A 20,871-nucleotide genomic window follows, 5' to 3' on the forward strand; every position below is an offset into this window, starting at 1 on the left:
GAAGATTAGAATTTGAGTTAAACTACTGTTAGGGCCACGCTATGCGTCGGCAATGCTGAAATAATGTAATTTGTCACAATGATTCTGCTAATTAAGTGTCGGCAATACTGAAATAATATAATCTGTCACAATGATTCTGATAATTAATTATAACACAGAATAATAAACAAAGGGGCCTGAAATTAGCACACCTAAAATTGAAATTTGCACACCCCTCTTATTTTTAAAATAATTTTTCTCTCACATCTTTTTGCACTTCCTAAAATACCCATGTGCTAGTTCTTTTTCATTTGATGTTCTTCTTTCTCTATCCCGTCCAAATTCTATAGGATTTTTTTTTCTTTTTCTCCCTTTCTCCAAACAATGGTATTACTGAAAATCATCAAATCATTCTTGACTAAAAGAAATTCATTTAATCATGAAACACAAGATACCCATTTAATCATATTCTCAATTATATTTGTGCTTTTAAACTTCAAAATAGACATATTGCTGGTCTTGCTACCTAATTACTTACATTAAAAATTATTCTCTTTTCCTCTCACTAAACATTGTACTCAAGAAAATAAAGTACACATTAGATATACACCAAGTCCCCTTCACCCAAAAGATTTTGTTGTAGCTTCAATGAGTTCAACAATTCTCTCTTATCTATCAGATACATATCATAACAATCCAGGCATAAATATCATAAGAGTGACAAAAGAACCAATTCATTCCCTATAATTCATGGAGAGCTTCTCATACTCGAAGAAACTGTATGACAATGCTCACACCTGTAATAGGAAAGATTTACATTAATCATACTCAACACTTGAGACAACTAATAAACAAGAAAGCATGAAACAAATACACATAGTTTATCTCAAGCAAAACATACTTGATTGGCTATTGAATGATGTCAAGTTAAACCTAAAGAAGCACTTCCTGAGGAGATAGTAATAAATTGATCTTAAGGCCTATAGCTCATATAAATAAAAATTTATATATTGTACAGAGATAAATGTCACCTAATACAACTTATGGAAGGAGCACAAGTACATCTTTTGGATCATAGGAAACTAGGAAGTATAAAACCAAAGCTGTATAGAAACAGTCTCACAAGCAAACTTGTCCATCATATAAGGGGAAAACAAATGTAGCAAAATACAAACCTTAAAGGGGAAGAGTACCCGGAAGCAAAAAATTGGTGAATTAATTTTTAAATTGTAAAATTACAAATTGGTGGTGAATTGCTTCTTACAAAATGGTGAATTACTTCTCAAAAACTGATAAAATTACTTCTTGATTTGTAAATTTTCTTTCATATCATCTGAACCCGTAGAAATTTGCAAACCATAATCCATTGTATCTTCTTCCATTACACTAACCTCCCCAACATCTGATTTTGGGCATAAAGATGAATTTTTCAAACCAAATTTTAGATCCAAATTACTCAATTTCTCAGACCCAAAACATATTACCCAAAACTTATTACCTACTACGTGGAGATAAAGAATTGAGATGGAGACACTCACTTGAAGAAGATTTGAGAAAGAGAGAATAAGTTTTCCACCAAAGTCTAAAGGAGAAAAGAGAGAGAAAAGGGAGAAAGAAATAAGGACATTTTAGGAAGTGAGAAAAATGTGAGAGAAAAATCATTAAAAAAGTAAGAAAAGTGTGCAAATTTTAATTTTGGGTGCGAATTTCAAACCCCTAAACAAACGTTTACATTAATATGCCTTTGCATTATTCTCTTCATCAAAAAGCCCATACATAAGCAACTTGCATGATTCTAGCCCAGGTAAAAATCCATGCTCAATCATAGTATCCACCAGTCCCACTGCCGTTCCATACACTTGCAACTCACAGCAGCAATTAAGAAGAGCATTGTAAATATCCTCGCTTGGAGACATACCCATATTTTTCATGTGATCATATAACATTTGGGCCACTTCTAAGTTCCTTTCCTTGCACAGTCCTATTATATGCTCACGTACTGTTCATATTGGGAGCACAATCATGTACATTGTACAATCATCCTCTCAGAGAGCTCTAAAGCAATCTTAAAATCCATTGTCTTCAATACATGAGAAATACCTTGTAGGGCCTGAGAGTGAGCTTGAATTGCGGTGAGTTATGACGGTTGAGGCGGCAAAGGAGGAGGCGGAGGACCTGGTCATGGAAATGCGGATCTTCTCGGCGGCGCGGAAGAAGTGGTTATGAAGGAGGAGGAGGAGCACGGAGGAGTGGCAGTGGAGGGTGAGGTCGCGGCAGCGGCGAGAGAGATAGTGGAAGAAGTCGAGGGCGGTGCGGGGGTGGAGGTTGAGGGCGAAGAGGGAGGAGAGGTGGGATGGGGATAGGGAGGGAAGGGTGTCACGGAAACCAAAGTATTTTAGTCCCTCCATGTTTTTCCATAACCTTGAAATGATTTTCTGCAATTTATCTTAGTTTCGGCTAGGGGTCGACACGAGTCAATGCAGTTCGGTTTTGGGAAAAATCCATAACCCAACTCAATTTTTAAATTTGGTTCGGCTTTCTTATTTTAGAGATTGTGACCCACAATCCAACCCAATCTATATAGTTCAGTTCGGTTCAGTTTTTTTCGGTTTTACCCGTACGTAAAATATTTAATATTAGACATTAATTTCAAAGTACAAGTTTAACGTCAATATCAAACATAAAAAGTCCAATTGATTATTCTAAGCCTAAGATTCTAACATCTCCATAATCTATATTTAGCTCAAGTACAAAAAACACGGTTGCGTTAAAATCAGAGAGGAACTTACAAGATATGAAACATTATCAGAATCATTGATCAAAAAATTCAATTCTAGAGTCAAGATACAAAGAGAGCCGACATGAGATAGAGGTCGAGGGAGGAGAGGAGTGAGGGAGGAGCTATGTGGACTAGTATTGCAGATTGAAGTGAATTTGTAGTAGAGCGTTAAACTAAGGAGTGAGAGTTTATAAAGTGAGAGAGGATCATAAGTTTTTTTTTTGTCTGAAAGACGAGAGAGGCCGCAAGATTGATTAGGTTAATTAGGTTTATGCTGACTTTAGTTTTGTTCTATTTGTTTAATAAAAAAAATAAAAATATATCAAAACGATGACATTGACCGTTGACTTCGGATTATTTGGGTCCGTTAGGTTTCGTTCGGTTTATGAAAGACTGAACTCAAAACACAACCCAAACATAATCGGTTTGGTTCAGTTTTTTATTTTCGGTTCGGTTTTTTTCGATTTTCGGTTTTTTTTTTTCGGATTCAGTTTGAGTTCGGATGTGGTTTTTTATTTATTTTCAGGTCTGCGTGTCCAGCCCTAGTTTCAGCCTCCCTAAGAAAGAGATGAGCGGGGTATTAAGGAGAGAGGTGGGAATTTAAATCAAATTGGATAGAATAAATTGTTGTATGGTTAGAAGAATACATGGAGAGACTAAAATACGCTTGCATTTTAATGACATGACTGTAACTGTGACGGATCAAACTGAATGAGATACCAAAGTTGGATTGAATATGAACCGTAAGACTTCAAGAAACGTGAGATACCAAAGAATGAAATGCGACGAGTATATAAGTTTATGGTACTGTTGTACATATGGTCTTCAAATTCTGTCTATCGCTCTAATATATGGTGGGATAGAATGTCAAAAAATCTCAAAGAATGGAATACAGCAAAAACAAGTCTACAAAAAAACCCGTTGTACAATGTCACACACCACACTGTTTCAACTGAATCCCCTTGGTCATCCCGTGATCAGAAAGGCCTCGAGGGAATAGGAACATAGTATGGTGCTGGTTCATAATGAGGTTGGTGAAGTACAGGTTCATCATGGGATCGGTTCTTTTTATTATTATTTTTTTCATCGTGGGGTTGGTGTTAGAGAGGAAATTGGAGTGAAGTTGATGGTGAAAAGGATAGATTTTTTGTCATATTTACCAATCTATATTTCAGTAAAACAAGGGCATGCCTTTATAATGTGACTATCATTTGTCTTGCGTCCTTACATGCATAACAACATTCAATTTCCAAGTTGGAACATAGTCTACACGTTACACACTTCTTAAACTTTATTCAAGGTCTACCAATATCCAATCTTTCTCTTGTTGGATACAACCGCTAAGTAATGATAATCAATTGGCTTCCCATACACAATCAGTTGTTTTTGCAGTGAACGCACCTCTTTACTTAGATTTTAGAACATCAAAATATGATGCAGGCTTCTTCTTGGACTTCATGCAGAGTTCCTGAGAAACATGAGAAGACTGGTTTAGAATGAACTTTTCTCTTCCTCCACCAATGGTGAGTAGAATTTCAAAGCTGTATTGCATTGCTGTCTTTAATTTTTTTCTTGAATTACAAGAATTGTTCATTCCAGTAAAACAATTATTGTAATCGTGGGAAAAAGTAAAGATCAATTGTGTAATGAAGTGTTCTTTCTTGTACAAGAAAAATTCTTGTTCTTTCATCCACTCAAAAGCTCAAATCAATTTCATACCTCTATTGCATTAGCCAAACGCAAAATTGAAGCTTCACCCCAGGGACGGCCAATCAGTTGCAGACCTATTGGGAGTCCTTGTTTATCATAGCCAACCTGAAGTACCAAAATAGAGAAAATCAGCCCCGCAAAGCAGAGGGACCTAATAACATACTGTTACTTACCGAGATTTTCCATATAACCTTGTAAACAGTAAAAATTAAAACAAGACAAATTCAAGTATGTACTCATAGTCTCATATCATAAGGAAATGATCACTCTTCTTTCATGGACACTAAACATTAAAAATAAAAATAAAAAACAAAAAATAAAACGAAGGTCCCAGAGCCAGGGAACACTAATTTGTCATGCCTTGATATACCTTTTCTGTGAATGTTTCACAAAGTCTAATTAACTCTGATGAAAAGAATGCTTTTCATATCCCTCTGATGAAACTATTGCACCTTGTAAATTTTCTCATACAAATGAGTGGTACAAATAAAGGATTTGTTCATTTAGTGGGGAAGCCACATGTGCTCAATACATGTACACCAAGAAAGACATCAAGTATTTTCACTAACCAAATTATAACAATCGATACTTTAACCAAAGCAAACAAAGGATAGTACTCACCGGTACAGAAATGGCAGGAAGTCCAAGAAGATTTGCAGCAATAATAAACCTCATAAGATCACCTGACACAAAGGAAGTCATGTATAAACTCAAGTTTTGAAGATCTCAAAAATTGTATCTTATCTGTTTGTATTTCTTCGAATCATACTCTAGGATCATCGGACCATTGAACTCAACAGACTGAATCAATTGATATTATTTAAAAATCATATTACACTTTTCACATAAGAGAAATTAGTCACATTACAAAATGAAAAGTCAAGATGCAGATCAGATTGTATAACTGCAGACCTGTAACTTGCATGTCTGTCTCTCCATCTTTAAGAGCACTAGGTGGAATTTTGGGTGCTGTCATGCTGTTGTACATAAGAAAAATTGAAAAGAGAAAGAGGTATCTTGTTTCAGTAGCAATATGAATGGAAAAATAAATTTAAGAATATATATGATAGACACAGAAACCATGTACAATCATTGACTTCTGAAATCTATCTTCAAAAGAACATAGTTTTCACTTAGGACCGGTTTGGTATAGTATCACCAGAACAGAAGTCGGAGAACATAGGCAGAAAACTAACTATGATCATTGACTTCCAACATCTATTTGCGGATGAAAATTATTAACTAACTTGGGACCACTTTGGTACAGTTTCCAAAGAGAGAAAACAAAGTAAATATGTTCACAATACAGAAAATCAATACTCAATTTGTTGATGTATCAAAATTCACAGAAAAGGAATTTCTGAATCTTTTGCAGTGTATATTCGGCACATAATTTTGATAACTAAACAAAAACCACATGAAGAAAGAAAAAACCAAAGACACCCGGTAAAGTTTAAGTAATATATGTACTAAACAAACAGATACTACTTATCCATGAGGTTTATACAAACACGAAGAGACACTTTTAGGATTATAAATAATATACACTGACAGCTATAGGTTTATATTAGAGTGATGAATAAGACCACATACGTTCAGGACGTCTTCGATATCAGATAATATCAATAAATGTCCAATAATTAAGCATCAAATCTCATTATGATCTGAATGATCTGATATTGATTCATTATTCAATTGATTGTAGGTCAGTGATCAATCCATTCACATACCCAGTTGTGGGAGTTACTATCACATCGACGTTCTTGAAGATTTCCATATGGTGGTACATAATCCTTCTCCTGATACAAATTTAAAATCAGTAAGAACACTGTTTCTTGGATGACATGTTATTCTAGCACGGATGCAGGTTTTCAGACTTTGGACATCTCCAAGAGGATTATGTTGTGTGCTTTTGAGATAGAGATCACAGAATCTTAATAAATTCAGTTAATATTGAAAACTTGTATAGCTCCTATATTGAACACTTGTATAACTCCTAGGAATAAAAAAATAAAATAAGAAATAATGATCTTCAATAATGTGTTATAACTAATCATCCTGAACAAGCCTTCAGACTTTCATTAGACGGTGTAAAAAAATCTCATCCATATAACTAGTTTTATGGATTTAAAAAAATAGTTTTATGGTATCAACTTGGCCCACCTAATACACTGGGCAGTAACATAATCTGACGCAGAAAATGATTGGAACAGGGCCATACTGGTACGAGTATCATATGACAATCTCATGCCATTTCTGCACAAAGTAAAGTAAGAACAATATAAAGTTTAAGAAAGAGAATAGAAACATAATTTCAGAATGTTAATAAATCTAGCAAGTCTTTCATGTGTCAATTTCACTACATTGTATGATTTTAAAGATATAAATAAAAAAAATCCTACGTGTAGCAATTTCAATACTTTCTAGAATATCCTTTCTCTTAGAAAATTATTATGTTCACCCTCTGTCTTATACTCTTGTGTGTCTGTGCGTCTGTGCGTCTGTGTAGGTCAAAAGGCGTTTGTTCTTTCCTTTCTGTAAATATTTTCCTGATAAATTCGTGTTGCTTCTCTTGTAGCGCATAGCATGTTTACGTTCAAGTAATTCATTCCATATTAATGATACTATCATCATAATAGATTATTTCACTTGGCTCTTGTTTATTAAAAGAAAATCTCTATGGTAGATACTTGTTGAAAACCTTCTACATTATATATGTGCAAATTATGGATTCAATACTGAAAAAAATTAATGATTCAACAATGATAAATTTAATTAAAAGTCTTTCTTTGTATCTTTGCTTCAAGTTTATTCCCAAAAGTCATCTAAGTTTTTGTGTCAAGTAATGGCCGTGCCTACGCATAAGACAAAATTACATACCCATCCTCACAATCCGGACTTAGTGAACAGGCACATTCAGATCCAATTGAAACAAGATGAGCAGTACGCATTTCATGGAGCTCAGGTATAATAATTTCTGCAATCTATATAAATGGGACGGGTTCAATTAGCTTAACCACATCTAAATTTAAATGAAAACCATTCTCAAATTCAGAAACAAGAATGAATAAAAAAAATATTAAAAATACAATCATGATGAATTACCTTGCAACCATAACTTTTTGATAGAAGATTAAGAGCATCCTCACACTTATCAGAGATATCAGTTGAATGTACATCATGAAACCACTGCAAGATAATGTTTGTATATCTATCAAATGTCGTGAATTTATTTCAAACTATCAAATCCACCAAAAGGGAAGGGTAACTACCTTTGTATACTTCCCCAGTCGTAAAGATCCCAGAACATTCAAACTTTCATCTAGTGACAAATCTGGCACAGAAGGTGGGGACTACAGATAATAGTGAACCACAATTAGTCTAATGTAAGAAAATAAACAACATATAAAGGAAAAAAAAGTTGATCAAGATCGAAGTGAGGCATCAAGGTTTTCGAATAGATGTGTAAATGGCTTGTAAAAATTGAATTAAGCACGTGCCACAAACAATATATAACAATCAACACAGTCATGACTTGAGTCAAACACAAATTGATTATTAACCATACGTTTCTAAAATCCAGTAAAATCAATTACATACAGAAGTGCATCAATATATTTTATTCAGCTCAGTATTCTTTTTTATTTAAAGGACAGCAAGTCACTGTCTTCAGTAAATAGTTTTTCAAAGCCACTTGAATAGGAAAATAATATGAAAAGAATGATGAGATATTATTGTTTAAGCATGTAATAACTAATAGATTTTCAAAAGTTACCGGTTTCAAATTAATTCTATCTGCAAGAGAGGCGCCCAAAATAGCTGAGTACCTGATGAATTATTAATATAGTCAGAACACAAGTAAAGTTCAAATTGACTGTTGGCAAGGACTTAAGAAATACATATGTGATGTGTTGATTCTCAACACCTTGTAGTTGAATAAACTTGTATTCTTTCGCAGTTTTAATTCAAAAAAAAAAATCAGGCATGAGAGAATCAGAACAATGACAAAAGTTGAGCCAAGCACAGCAAGGAGTGTCCATCTTCTTTTCTTTCTTTTTTGAGAGAAAGCAAGGACTGTTCATCTAAATAGGCCTAAACAGAGCAACCAAGGTTCTAATTCGTGAAACAAAAAATGGTGTAAATGATTTTGGTAACAACTTCAGCCAGTTGCTCTTTCATTTTAATGAGCGAATTGCAATTTTTTGGGGCTCTGTTTGGGTAAAATATGTAGCTAGCTTTTCGTTTTTGTTTTTAGTAATGGAGGGAATACTTGTAGAATGTATATGTAACAGAAAAAGAAGAAATGGATTCAATGAAAGATAGTGAGAGACAAGAGGGAAGGATGTGAGAAGAGATGAAGGATACATAGATCAATAACTGCAAACGGATATTAATTGCTTTTGTCTATTCCTTTCTGTTTCTGACGTTTCGTCTTCTTTCCCTCCTTCTCCATCTTTTTACCCCTATTTTCCAACCTTTCTTCCCGACATGCTCTTCATCTCCTAAGCTAAACTGTGAAATTACCTGTGATGCACGGATACGTGGGAAAAATTGAATACCCGTATCCGATACGGGTACGGGATGGATACGCTACATTTACGTATCCTTGGCTGAAAATACACACCCACAATATGTACTATATAGTCAACTCACCAAATACGGTCGAAATACATTTTGGATACGTTTTGGGGTATAATTGTCATTGCCACGTTAAAAACTCAGAATAACTATAGTACTACACTACTAATTACAATTAGGTGGAGAGTCTAATAGCACATTCCATTGTTGTATCTTCTATTTTGCTTGAACTTATGAAGTATTTAATTCATAAAACTTATGTTTATTATAAAATTGATGGAATTTAGGTGTTTTAATTGCTTGTTTGATCAAATTTTAGAATTTATATATAATATATATATATATTAAATATTATTGTACAGAACGTATCCAAAACACTACATTTTAGAAAAGAACTTATCTCGTGTCATGCCGTATCCGTATCCCGTACCCGTACTCGTGCATCATAGGAAATTACCTACTGACAACATCAATGTTACCAAACCGGTTTCCCACTCGGTTAATTAAAAATGGTTCTGAGTTATTCACTTATCCAGGGGATTAGGGAGGATAACTTAATAAAATATTTAATTAAAAAAAAGCCTGGAGAGAGAAAAGTATTGTGTCTGTTTATTAGATTTTGTTTTCTGTTTTCTTCCTTTCTCCATCCTTTTATCCACATTTCTCCGACCATTCTTCCATATGTCCTCTCCATCGACAATAAACTGACAGTATAAATGTCACCAAACTCAACACCACTTGGTCAAGGGAATTCAGGACCATTTTATTCACCCTTTCGGTGAATTTCCAACATATATCTGTGCATCAGCTTATTTTCAAATGTTATCCACAGTTCCACACCTATGTAGCTACACCTAAATTGTTTTCGCAATATAACCACTTCATCTTTGGCATTTAAACCATCATATATAATCAAAGTAACTTCCTACCATTCTCTAGCCAGTCGGCTCCAAAGTAAAAACAAATCTGATAAGTTTATCACACAACATGAGAAGGCTGGTATGAAAGACCAGCTAACGCAATGGATGACCTGTTCAGAAGGATGAATCACTTACACTAGAATAACATCCTCCACTGTTGAAGCAATTGGTCCAATAATTTCCACAGTACCCGCATCACATAATGCCCTGTGATGCGAAAAAGAAGCTGAATCAGCTTGGCATGACACTTATCCAAATACAGTATAACATCAAGTGATGCTTTGCTCAATGCCAATTTGGCTACAAAAAGTAATCAGTTAACAAATTCTTTTAATTGAATAAAATATCAAATTAGATATAATGAAACAGTCATTTATACAGTTTGATAGAATTTGTTTTTTTTTTGGTGATTCTCTAGTGAGTAATAATCTACGTCCTCGAAAGAGGCAACACTTTTAAGAACTAATGCTAAAAAATTTGTAGATGCTTAAGGCCGCCTTTTTTGTAGTTCTCAAACATGTGCTCCACTTAGTAGCTCCATTCAAGATGAAATGCTTTATGCATTGACAGTTAGCTTAGAGTATAAAACAAGTGAGAATTCTTTGATAATTAAACTGGTATGGGGATAATAAAGGCTGAGGAAAAAAATGCAGCATGTGGTGCAGCAGTAATATTTGACCTTGAACTTAAGGAGATAGAACTCACCCTCCTATATCAGTCCGTCCATATGTTGTCTTCAAGCCCACTACACCACAGAGTGAAGAAGGAATACGGACTGAACCTGCATTTTAACATTGATTTGAGCATGAAAAATGTTAGTAAAGAGTACACTAATAAACCATAATATTCTTTCATAATGAATTTAGTACAACCTCCACCATCAGTTCCAAGGGCAGCAGAACATAGTCCAGAAGCTACAATTGCTGCAGGGCCTGAGGAAGACCCTCCGGTATACCTGTCTGGTGCATGTGGATTTCTTGTTGTTCTATGAAACAAATTGAGAATAAAAAATCAGTAATTTTTTATATAAAATTCAACATAATTGTAAATCCAAAAAAAAACACACACACACACACAAAAGAAGGCAAAGGATGACAAAGATCCTGGAAATCTAGCACTTTTTAGTTCAAATTTCAAAAACAAGAACACAGGACAAAGGCTTCATGATAAGTACACAGGACTCATACTGGAAAGAATTAGTGAATTAAGTATAACTAGGAACAATCAGATTGATATGACTGACAGACAGTGGAGATACACATGTAGAGAGAGAGAGAGAGAGAGAGAGAGAGAGAGAGAGAGAGAGGGAAATGGTTAACATACTGTAATACGATAAGAATAACTGTCTGAACCTTTATTACACTTAACTTTACTCAGAATGCCACAAATTCAGATAAATTACAATTTATATCTTGTAGCTATATTGATCTCATCAACCTATAATCTGCATATTTTAAAGGGTCCAAGTATAAAGAAAATGATATACACAATCAGTTATAAATGCATCTAAAGGATGAATACAGATAACGTTACTATAAATTTTCTTCCTGATTAATGTGTTAACATAAGCCCTACATGAATGTACCCAAACAAGTATAACTAAATTTCATATATGTCGTTATCCATCCGATAAAGGCTTTTAAATTATTTGAGTGATGGATTAGTATGAAGTTCAATAAAATCATGACGAGGTATATTATAACTATAATCATATAGCCGTATATAAGGGGTCCACTATAAAATTGTAGAGTTGCAGGTGAATGGGTATGGTTATAGGAAAATCTGAAGTTGTCATCACATACAAGGGTTCCGTATGAAACATCAGTCTAGTGAGTCTACATTAAAATCCATCAAGAGGTTGTTAAGAAAAATAAAATACTCACCCATAATGTGGATTATTTCCAGTAGTACCCATGCCCATCTCATGCATATTTGCCTTCCCAACAAAAATCACACCACAAAAACGTAACTTTGAAACGCAAACTGCATCCTTACTGACAGTGCGAACCTCATGCATCCATGTAGTTCCACCTATCATGATAGACTAACATAAGTAGGATCATCTACCTAACATATCTTAAAAAGATATTGGTGATGAAGGTTTACCCTTGGAGGGATGAGGATAGCAATCTATATCATCCTTGATGGCCACAAATATCCCATCTAAGATAGATATCGGATTCCCTGCAACATCAAAACCAATGAGAATCTCAGCAGAGAGCCGACTACCGGAACTTATACTGCCACAGTGGACATACTTATAGCTCCCAAATTATTCCTAAAATAAACACACGGAATAGATGATTCTAAAGTACCTTCCTCAAACCGCTTTGTTGATGCTGCAGCTTGCTTCCTCAATTCTTCAGCGTCAAAAGAAAGCAACAAAGGCTGAGGAGGTGTCTTGTTGTTGAACTCTTCTAAAGCCGAAATAATGTGCTCTGCAACCTAATAATGTAGTAGCTCACTCAAATACAGAAAACAACCACATATAAGAAATGCAGTTTACAAATCAACAGAATCACAAGAAATTACCATAGATGGGGTCACAATCTTGGAGCGATAAGCATAAGCATAATCACGAATCTTCCAATACCGGAAAGACACATTTGTTTCCCCATTCAAACAGGGAGCAGGATCATAGCTTGGAAGACATTTCAAGGCCACTTCAACTCTGTCTTCCGGCTTTCCATCCTCGTCAAGAAGAACCACCCTAGTTTCTGGTTCTAATTCCACATCACACTCAGTCGGTGAATTCAGATTAAAATAGAACAATATAAATCCTTAAAAGACCACAAATGAAATTAGCAAAGAAAAATGAAAACCTTGAGGGGGAAATTCAGGTTTGAACATGGGTGCCTCCGGAATTGAAGTGTTCCTCAACAACTACATAGTGCACAACATAAACACACAGGCCTCAAGTAATAAAAAAAAAGGAAAGTGCAGAACATAACAGACCTGAGTCATCTTGTTCTGCTTCTTCAGCATTGAGATTATGAAAGAACCAACAATGGGGGCCTCAACGATCCATACAAATAACTTGAGCAACAAACCCGTCAAATGCGGAGCTACAGACACGGAAAACAAAACCCCAATATCAAAATTCAAACTCAACGAGTCTAATTATTCAGTGAAGACTGAAGAAGAGTGTGGGGAGTGACTGACCTTTGATTTCTTCCTGCTCGTACTCGACGGCGGACACGTCGATGTCCTGGGCGGCGACCATGACGCGCTTCTTGGTCATCTTGGCAGGCGACAAGTTCAGTGTTTTGATCAATTATGTGTAATTGGGAGATGAATGGTCTTCGGAGATGGTGAAGTCAGTTAAGACTTGAGAGGGTTGTCGGTATCATCTGAAATTAGGCTTTTAATTGCGACTTTGGTCATCTCTCTTGAATGTGTCGCTGAATTTAACGCATTCAACCACCAAATGTATAAATAAATAAATTTTTCCATAATTTTTAAAATAAAAACACTCATTTGTTTCGATATAATTTAGTGCAAGACTAGCCAAATAAGGGTTGATTATAAAAAGAAGTCAATTTATACCTACCTAATTAGAAAAAAGTTGAGCAAATATTGAAAATTAGGATCTAGTCACTTTTCTAATACTCTTATACCGTTGTCCTTATAGTTTTTGAAAATTACAATGTGTCACTCTCTCTCCCTCTCATCGACCCTGATCTCTGGCTCAAATTTTTTTTGGAATAGTTTTAGCCTCTCTCTCTCTCTGACCCAGATCTCTGCCTGCGCACCAACTCCAACGACTTCGTGTCCACCTGCCTGACCGCCAAGCTTTTCAACCCCGACTCTGACCAGTTTCTCTCTCTCTCCGCAGTCTTCTGGATTGACGTAGACCTCCTCCTCGTCACCATATCTGATACGACGACTCCATCGAGCTCGTCGCTCCTCTGTGTCATCGATCGCCACTGCGAGGAGGTTATCAAGCTTGCGTTCTTAATCTCCATCAGGCACCAATCATATTTGCGCCAAGTCACGGCCCCACAGGTATTGGAACTAAGGAGAGGAAGGCGCTGAGGAGAACTTGGGAGTTGGGACCATGGCCGCTGATGTAGATCGGAGATGATGGTGAAATGAAGCCTCTAAAAATGCTTAGGTGCCTAGAGCACAATTCTGGGTGCCCAAATCCAAATTAGCTGTTGGAGGAAGCTATGGTGGTGTTGACAAGAAGATGTTGACATGAGTGACATGTTGACAGTAGCATACCATAGCTCTCCCTCTCCTTGGCGCAAGCCTTTTTCTGGGTTATTTGATGATTAATTGGTTTTATAACTTGTATTTGGGTGCATGAAGTTACATTAGTAGTCAACACATTAGTGTGATATTGGTTGTGACAGAGGTTGTGACAGAGGTTGTGACAGGTAGTGTGACAGAAGTTGTGACAGGTAGTATGACAGGGGTTGTGACATGAGCAATGTGTATGACAGTGGTTGTGACAGTATGTGTGACAGTGGGTGTGACAGTTAGTGTAATAGTGGTTGTGACAGGTAGTGTGATAGAGGTTATGACAGTGGGCGTGACAGTTAGTGTAAATAGATAGTGTGACATCTTCTATGACAGTAGGTGTGATAGCGGTTGTGACAGTAGGTGTGACAGTTAGTGTAAGAGGTAGTGTGACAGTGTCTGTGATAGTGGTTGTGACAGTAGGTGTGACATGCCGAGAGAAAATGTGGAAATGTACAAAATTTTGTTAAAATTCAAATGAGATTGGTATAAATATGCTCATAATGAAGAAAATAGCTAGAATTAGGAAACCTTGAGCTTGGAGCACCGCCATCGATGGTGACAACCATTTGCGATGGTTGTTGTGCCTTGTACTGTTGGTCGATTCGGAGCGGGTAGTATATCAGATGAAAGAGGGGTGCGAGATCTTTCTAACGGTACCAATTTCGTCAAAATCTATCGTCGGACGGGAAAGTTATGGCCGAAATTAGAAGAAAACAAAAAAGGGAAAAAAGAAGAAAATAGTGAGAAATTGCAAAACAGTCCAGAAAATATTTTTAAAGTGACTTTTTTTCAATTTTGTTGACCTTTTTCTAATTTCCGTTTAAATGTGATGACATTTTTTATAATTAACATTTTTCTAATAAGTTGGAAAATGTTACATTTTTATAATTTGTCTTTGTTTAAAAGCATTTTAAGTGATAAATAATTTTGAAATTTTGTTCATACACCGGGGCATGAAACGGTGGAGTGCTAGTGCGATGAAGAAATTAAAGGTTTCCCGATGTGGTTTGATCTTAATCCCCCATCCGGATCTCGTTCGTGCCTACCCAGTACTCGTAAATTACAATTGAGATGTCGCACTTCATGCAAAACGAACAGGAAACGAGGACGTAGACTTTACGAACCAAAGGGTATGAAGCTCTAAACTTGATATATATGAGCTAATTAAAGCACAATCATTGTAACCGATCGAGGCCGGTGATTGACGCAGGGAGACGCCATTGATTATTCCCTATCATCGCTCTTTTTTTGCGTAGAGGAACAATTCCAGTCGACTATGAAAGAACAAATTCGTGCAAGCTTGAGGTAGGGATATATTTCCATTTGCAACCGTCAGCTAACATTAATCTTTCCTTTGTTAATCATACGTTCATTCTCTTCAAGGCACTACATGGCCAATTTATGAAGAGCATACTGATCAACGAGCAAGTCTGTATTTACTGTGGAAGCTAGCTTTATGTAAAATTTTAAAAGGAGTCCAATTTGTATCATCATATTTTACATCGATCGCGTACTGCTTGTTGAAAATGATCAAGATATATAGCTGCCTGTCGTGGTGTGTTACTGGTTAATAAATTAACATGGTCATATCATTATGCTATAGATTACCTGATCCGGCTGAAGCTACCTCAACGTCGATATCTATGCGAAGAAATTCATCAGCAGTGTATATGGCGCGGTCTAACTGAGGTCCCTCTTATGTTGATTTCAAAAACAGTTTGCTCTGCATGTATCTGTTGCGCGCCTTTTGTTTTGTGGAAGCCTTCTTTTCTTTTCTTTTTCCTAACTATTCATTCTGGAATTGTTACTTGGAAAAGCTAGCTGTATCATGATGTTGGAAGACAAATATCCTTGCCTTATACTAATTGGAGAACCTTGTGTGACTGGGATTGCAGAAGGTCTTGCTCAATGAAATGCAAGAGGTACGTACGCGTGATGCCCCTGAAAGTCTGAAACGATATGGCTGATAGGCCGATCGAGGATATTATCAGTAAACTTGTGAGCTGCGCGCCTTAAGACGATTTGACATATGTGAGCAAATCTCTTGCTATCACTGAAGTAGAAATTAAAGGCCTGCATGCCTGCATTTGTTGAGACTTGATTCCCATCAAATCTTGGCCTGCTTGTCTGAATTCAGCATCAAATTAATTGTCTGTGTAAGTACATTGAGGCCTAGTCTTGTTTGTCTTATATTAATTCAGTATCTAATATGGTCATATCAAGTACTAGCTTGCACCGACTTGCTAAGAGTGGAGTAAGTATATATGCACGGAAACAACTAATTTTCTTCTATGCACAATGTTTATCGATCTGTACAAGTACGAGAATTGAAGTCGTACGTACTTCGATCACCACCAAAATAATGCATTACATAATATCTGCACCCAAGATTGCAAGTTCAAGTATATATGGTCAGAATATATTAATGTGGTAGTGGTTTGATTATATAGTACGAGGGAGAAAACGAAGGTGTTCGAGTGAAAATTTATTCGAAAACGTTTTAGTGAGGGGTGAAAGAGTTGACTTTTAACTCGTTGGTTTTCTCATAAAACTTTATTCATGAAAGTCATAGAGCTTGTTGATACAAGTTTGTAGACACGCAGCACGCGAAATTTGGAGATCATATGAAAAAGTTGTAATCATCAAAAGTTTCGAGTTCTAGAAATTTTGAGTATAAATAAAGAAATTTCCAATTAGGGCCTCATCATTTCAGAACCTCATTTTCTTCTCTCTTTTTCGCGCAGTGCACCTTCTTCAGAACCAAAATTTCTCTTTTCGACCCAACTTGACTTTTTCGGCCAACTCCGGCCGACACAAGCGACATGAGAGGTCAGGAATTGCTCGCCTCCTTAGTGCGCTCTGCCCTGTGGTGGTGGTTTGTATCGTTTGCATCTTGTTGCGGAAATTGAAGTCTTGAAAGTGACCCGATGACCCAGTTTCAACTCGATTCTATTTCTGGCGATTCTAGGCTCCAACTCCGATCAAGTTCTTTCCTTCTCCTCTGTGTGGGACTCTCTGTAGTGGTGGCTTGCACCATTGTGTGCTGGATTAGGAGAATCAAAGCTTGGAAGAATGGCTGCGACCTAGAAATTGTCATGACTGCTTTTGTGAGTTCTGGCGAGCCAAGGCGACAATGTGGAGCAGAATATCTTCTCCTCCTCCTCGCGCTTATCTTTATTAAGCTAGTTGTTCCCAAATTAATGTGGAAGTTGTAGATTGAGGTAGTTTGTTTTAATGGGATTGGGAACTTGATTTCAGTGCAATCGGGCTATGTTATTCGTTTTATCTTGATTTATATTTATTCAATGTAAGTAAGGTAAGGTAAAAAAAAGTAAATTCCATTATATAGCCGTATGCAATGCGCAAAAGATGCATGTACGGTTGTTCAATTATATCTTTTTTGATTAGTCTTTATCTACTCACCTTTCATTTTCATCATGCGAGATAGAATAAACTTTTTTTATGTTATATCATATATTATATCATCAGGGTAATGATCCATCAACCTGCTAGTTCTTTTTATGAGGCACAGACGGGGGAATTTGTCCTGGAAGCGGAAGAGCTGCTGAAGCTGCGCGAAACCATCACAAGGGTTTATGCACAAAGGACAGGCATATAAGTATAGTTGACCGCAATAGTCTAGTGGTTCTACTCTTCCCTTTCTTTTCCTCCCACCCCAAAGAAAAACGGTAATTAATTAATTATTAGATTGTTTTTTTCAAAAAAAAAAAAATGTTGCGGAGACGGGATTTGAACCCGTGACCTCAAGGTTATGAGCCTTGCGAGCTACCACGCTGCTCTACCCCGCGATGAAGAGACGAATTGAGAATTAATGGACAAACAGGAATTGAATGCGCCCCTCCTCCTGGTCACGTCTAGGTAAGCAATGTAGCTCGTTTAAAGTGTTGAGTGTTGTTTCAGTGAGTGGCATTGGCAGTAGTGTTGGAGCTCGATTTGACCGAATGAAGTTGTTTTAGCTCATGTATGAAAATGCTTCTATTGTCATAATCTACATATTGATTAGAGTGGGTGGTGGCAATTTGAACATTTTTGGGGCGGCTTAGGGCTATGGGATAATTATAGTTTTGTTGGTAATTTGAGCATGTTAGGGTGTTGCAAGTTTGGTTCCAATTGATCATTGACGTATGGGAATGAGAATGTTGAATATGTGTGAAGTTGTTACTAGTTGGAGTTTTGATTAGTTAAGAAGGTTAATCCGTGTGGATTCAATGTTTGAATTCACTATTGTTATGGTATAGGATAATGTTGGATAGTTCAAAGGCTGTTATAGTCATGGATAAGGTTGCGGCTCAAGTAGCTTTGTTGCGGAGTTTAGTTTCAAGTGGGGAAAGTAGAATCGTTGTTATTCTGCGTCAAGTGATAATGAGTTGTGACATTTTCATGATTAGGTACATGTTGCCTTGCGTGGAGTGGTTGCGGTGACTAGTATTTTCTATGGTTGTGTTGAAGATGCAGCGGGAGTACGAGGTAAGTAAACCTCACAATGATCATCATGATCGATGACACAACCCACCTCAAATATTACTCTAATATCTGGAAAGTCGTGCGTGGACCACTATTTAAAAGAGTATACCGAAAATTTCAGCATAGTCTCTCCGGAAAGTGTCAATCCTACCTACACAAAATGACACTCCCCAATATCTCAAATCCAACCTCAACACCTAGAGCCACCATGCTCCCCAAAATTTTCAAACCACCGCTAGAGCTTTAGAGCTCATCTTAAACCGCAACCGCCCAACCCACTAAGAAGACGGAGTCAATAACAAAAACACAACACACTACATGATCACATAAGAAAAATTAAATAACATTATATAAAAATTGAACCGCGTGAATTTATTTTTAAAACAAAAAGTCCACTGAGAAAGCAAATACGAGACCACACAACACTCGACGAGTTACTAGTCCTCTCTCTTTCTAAATCTTTATCTGGAGTTCACTAGTACATCCTCTCTCTTCTAGTGACTCGGTAACATCAATACCGCTGCCAATTCATCCCCAATCTTCCGATTCCATACTCTCATTGCATTGCTGATTCATCTCCTTAATTCTGATTCTATAATCTACCGGTTCATCACTCCTCTTCCGGTTCTATAATCTGCCGGTTCATCCCCTATCTTCCGGTTCTGTAATCTACAAAGACCACTAGTTCATCCCCTTTCTTCCGGTTCCATACACTCACCTTAAAGTATCCGACACAAGCCCCATAACATAACCCCAAGTCTCACTCATAAACAAATATACAACCACCCTCTCGGACATAATATCAAACCATGACAAAAGTATCATCTCTAATGAAATTAGTCAAGGGCTAAGGTGCTTGTACCTTGTTGATTCCAATGGAATAGTTGAGTTGATAGGAGTGCCTATACCTCGTTGATTCCTACGAAATAACCGAGTTGATAGGGCTTTGTCAAAAAGAATAAGGTGAATCAAAATAATATAAAATACGTCAACCTCAACCTAAAAATCTCATTAAGTACTCATATGATCACCATGTTCATAAACACTAACTAAATGTTCAAACACACGGACTCACACGAAACCAAACACACCATCCTTCTAGTACGATGTTGATACCGCTGTAACAACCCAACTTGAGTTTACGCTTTAAAACTCAATGTAGATCATTAAAGAAATGATATTTATACTAAAATAATGGTGGCTGCATCCAAACCTTGGTCAGGCTACCTACATACCCTTTTGAAAGGGATCAAGCTACTCGTAGTTCAACTATCCATCAAGCCAATCACTCCAACTAACTGAAACCACAAACCCACAACGTTATGACTATTAATCAATGATTCCGAAAAATAAACAACATTCATATACATTTAAAAGCAAGGTCCACTCATAGTATATAACAAGTAGAGCCCGATGTAAGGGTCCTCGTCAAGCAAAGTGTTTGTACGACGTCCTGAGTCAAGGAGTAACATATCAACAATGATTCACATTCATACACAATCACGATGTCATAAATTTCTACCACCAACTCTCTCTATGGCTCTAAAGATAATCAAATTCGTCAAAATATATGTCATTGGGTTCATATCAACGAACACTGCTCGATCGACCAACTCACTACCCTAAAAACCTTTAAATGCGTCGCCGCACGCGCTGCCACCATGGCTGTGCGTGTTCCCCAAGCGCCATTACTCTCCAGCCTCACCAAAATCATTCGACCCCAACATAAAAGTTGTAGATCACACAAAAACCAAACATCTTTCATACCTACACCGGAGACCAAATCAGCAGGGAAGTGGCCGGAAAACGTGGAGGAACTTTGGAACAATACACCGATTTCAAATTTGTGATCTAGCTCGATTCGTCGCCCAACTCTGATCGTATCATGCCCAGAATGAAAGATCACGTTGATTAGTAGTAACCCCAAGTTCCGAAGTCGCTGAAAAGAGGTCGCACAGTGGCGTTGACTTTTGCCAAATTTTGCGATCGTTGTTGCGCCGTGTACGACAATCGACGTGGTGTGAGACCGGTACAGATCAACTGGAAATGATGAGATGGTTTGAATGGGACCGGTGGATGTCGATTAGTGGCCGGACTGCGGAGATCAGCACTAGAGAAATTTCTAGGTTAAGGGGAGTGAACAGTGGTACGAAACTCTGATTTTCAAATTTCATG

The 20,871-nt window shown here is 36.9% G+C and overlaps 1 protein-coding gene and 1 non-coding gene across 2 annotated transcripts; both read right to left on the reverse strand.

Moving 5' to 3' along the window:
* Nucleotides 1-3,946: 3,946 nt before the first annotated feature.
* Nucleotides 3,947-13,333, reverse strand: LOC126783184 (fatty acid amide hydrolase). The gene is made up of 20 exons (XM_050508604.1): nt 13,129-13,333; nt 12,922-13,031; nt 12,789-12,849; nt 12,499-12,689; nt 12,282-12,411; nt 12,073-12,150; nt 11,850-11,997; nt 10,839-10,951; nt 10,672-10,747; nt 10,102-10,173; nt 8,244-8,295; nt 7,741-7,821; nt 7,574-7,657; nt 7,349-7,452; nt 6,632-6,724; nt 6,199-6,267; nt 5,381-5,445; nt 5,090-5,151; nt 4,478-4,573; nt 3,947-4,226 (listed from the first exon to the last, which is right to left on the reverse strand). The coding sequence occupies exons 1-20, from the start codon at nt 13,205-13,207 to the stop codon at nt 4,164-4,166; spliced, it is 1,827 nt and encodes a 608-aa protein (XP_050364561.1). The 5' UTR covers nt 13,208-13,333; the 3' UTR covers nt 3,947-4,163.
* Nucleotides 13,334-17,946: 4,613 nt separating this feature from the next.
* Nucleotides 17,947-18,020, reverse strand: TRNAM-CAU (transfer RNA methionine (anticodon CAU)). The gene has a single exon. It is a non-coding gene; the product is annotated as a tRNA-Met (tRNA).
* Nucleotides 18,021-20,871: the final 2,851 nt, after the last annotated feature.

The sequence above is a fragment of the Argentina anserina genome, chromosome 2, assembly GCF_933775445.1.
Source record: "Argentina anserina chromosome 2, drPotAnse1.1, whole genome shotgun sequence".
NCBI classification, from domain to species: domain Eukaryota; kingdom Viridiplantae; phylum Streptophyta; class Magnoliopsida; order Rosales; family Rosaceae; genus Argentina; species Argentina anserina.

Excerpts from the sequence above, each read along its gene's own strand:
- LOC126783184 (XM_050508604.1), bottom strand. The coding sequence starts at position 13,207 with ATGACCAAGAAGCGCGTCATGGTCGCCGCCCAGGACATCGACGTGTCC. Across the intron at positions 13,032-13,128 it reads CGAGCAGGAAGAAATCAAAG|CTCCGCATTTGACGGGTTTG; the intron begins GTCAGTCACTCC and ends CCGTGTCTGTAG. Across the intron at positions 6,725-7,348 it reads AGTCCGGATTGTGAGGATGG|AAATGGCATGAGATTGTCAT; the intron begins GTATGTAATTTT and ends TACTTTGTGCAG.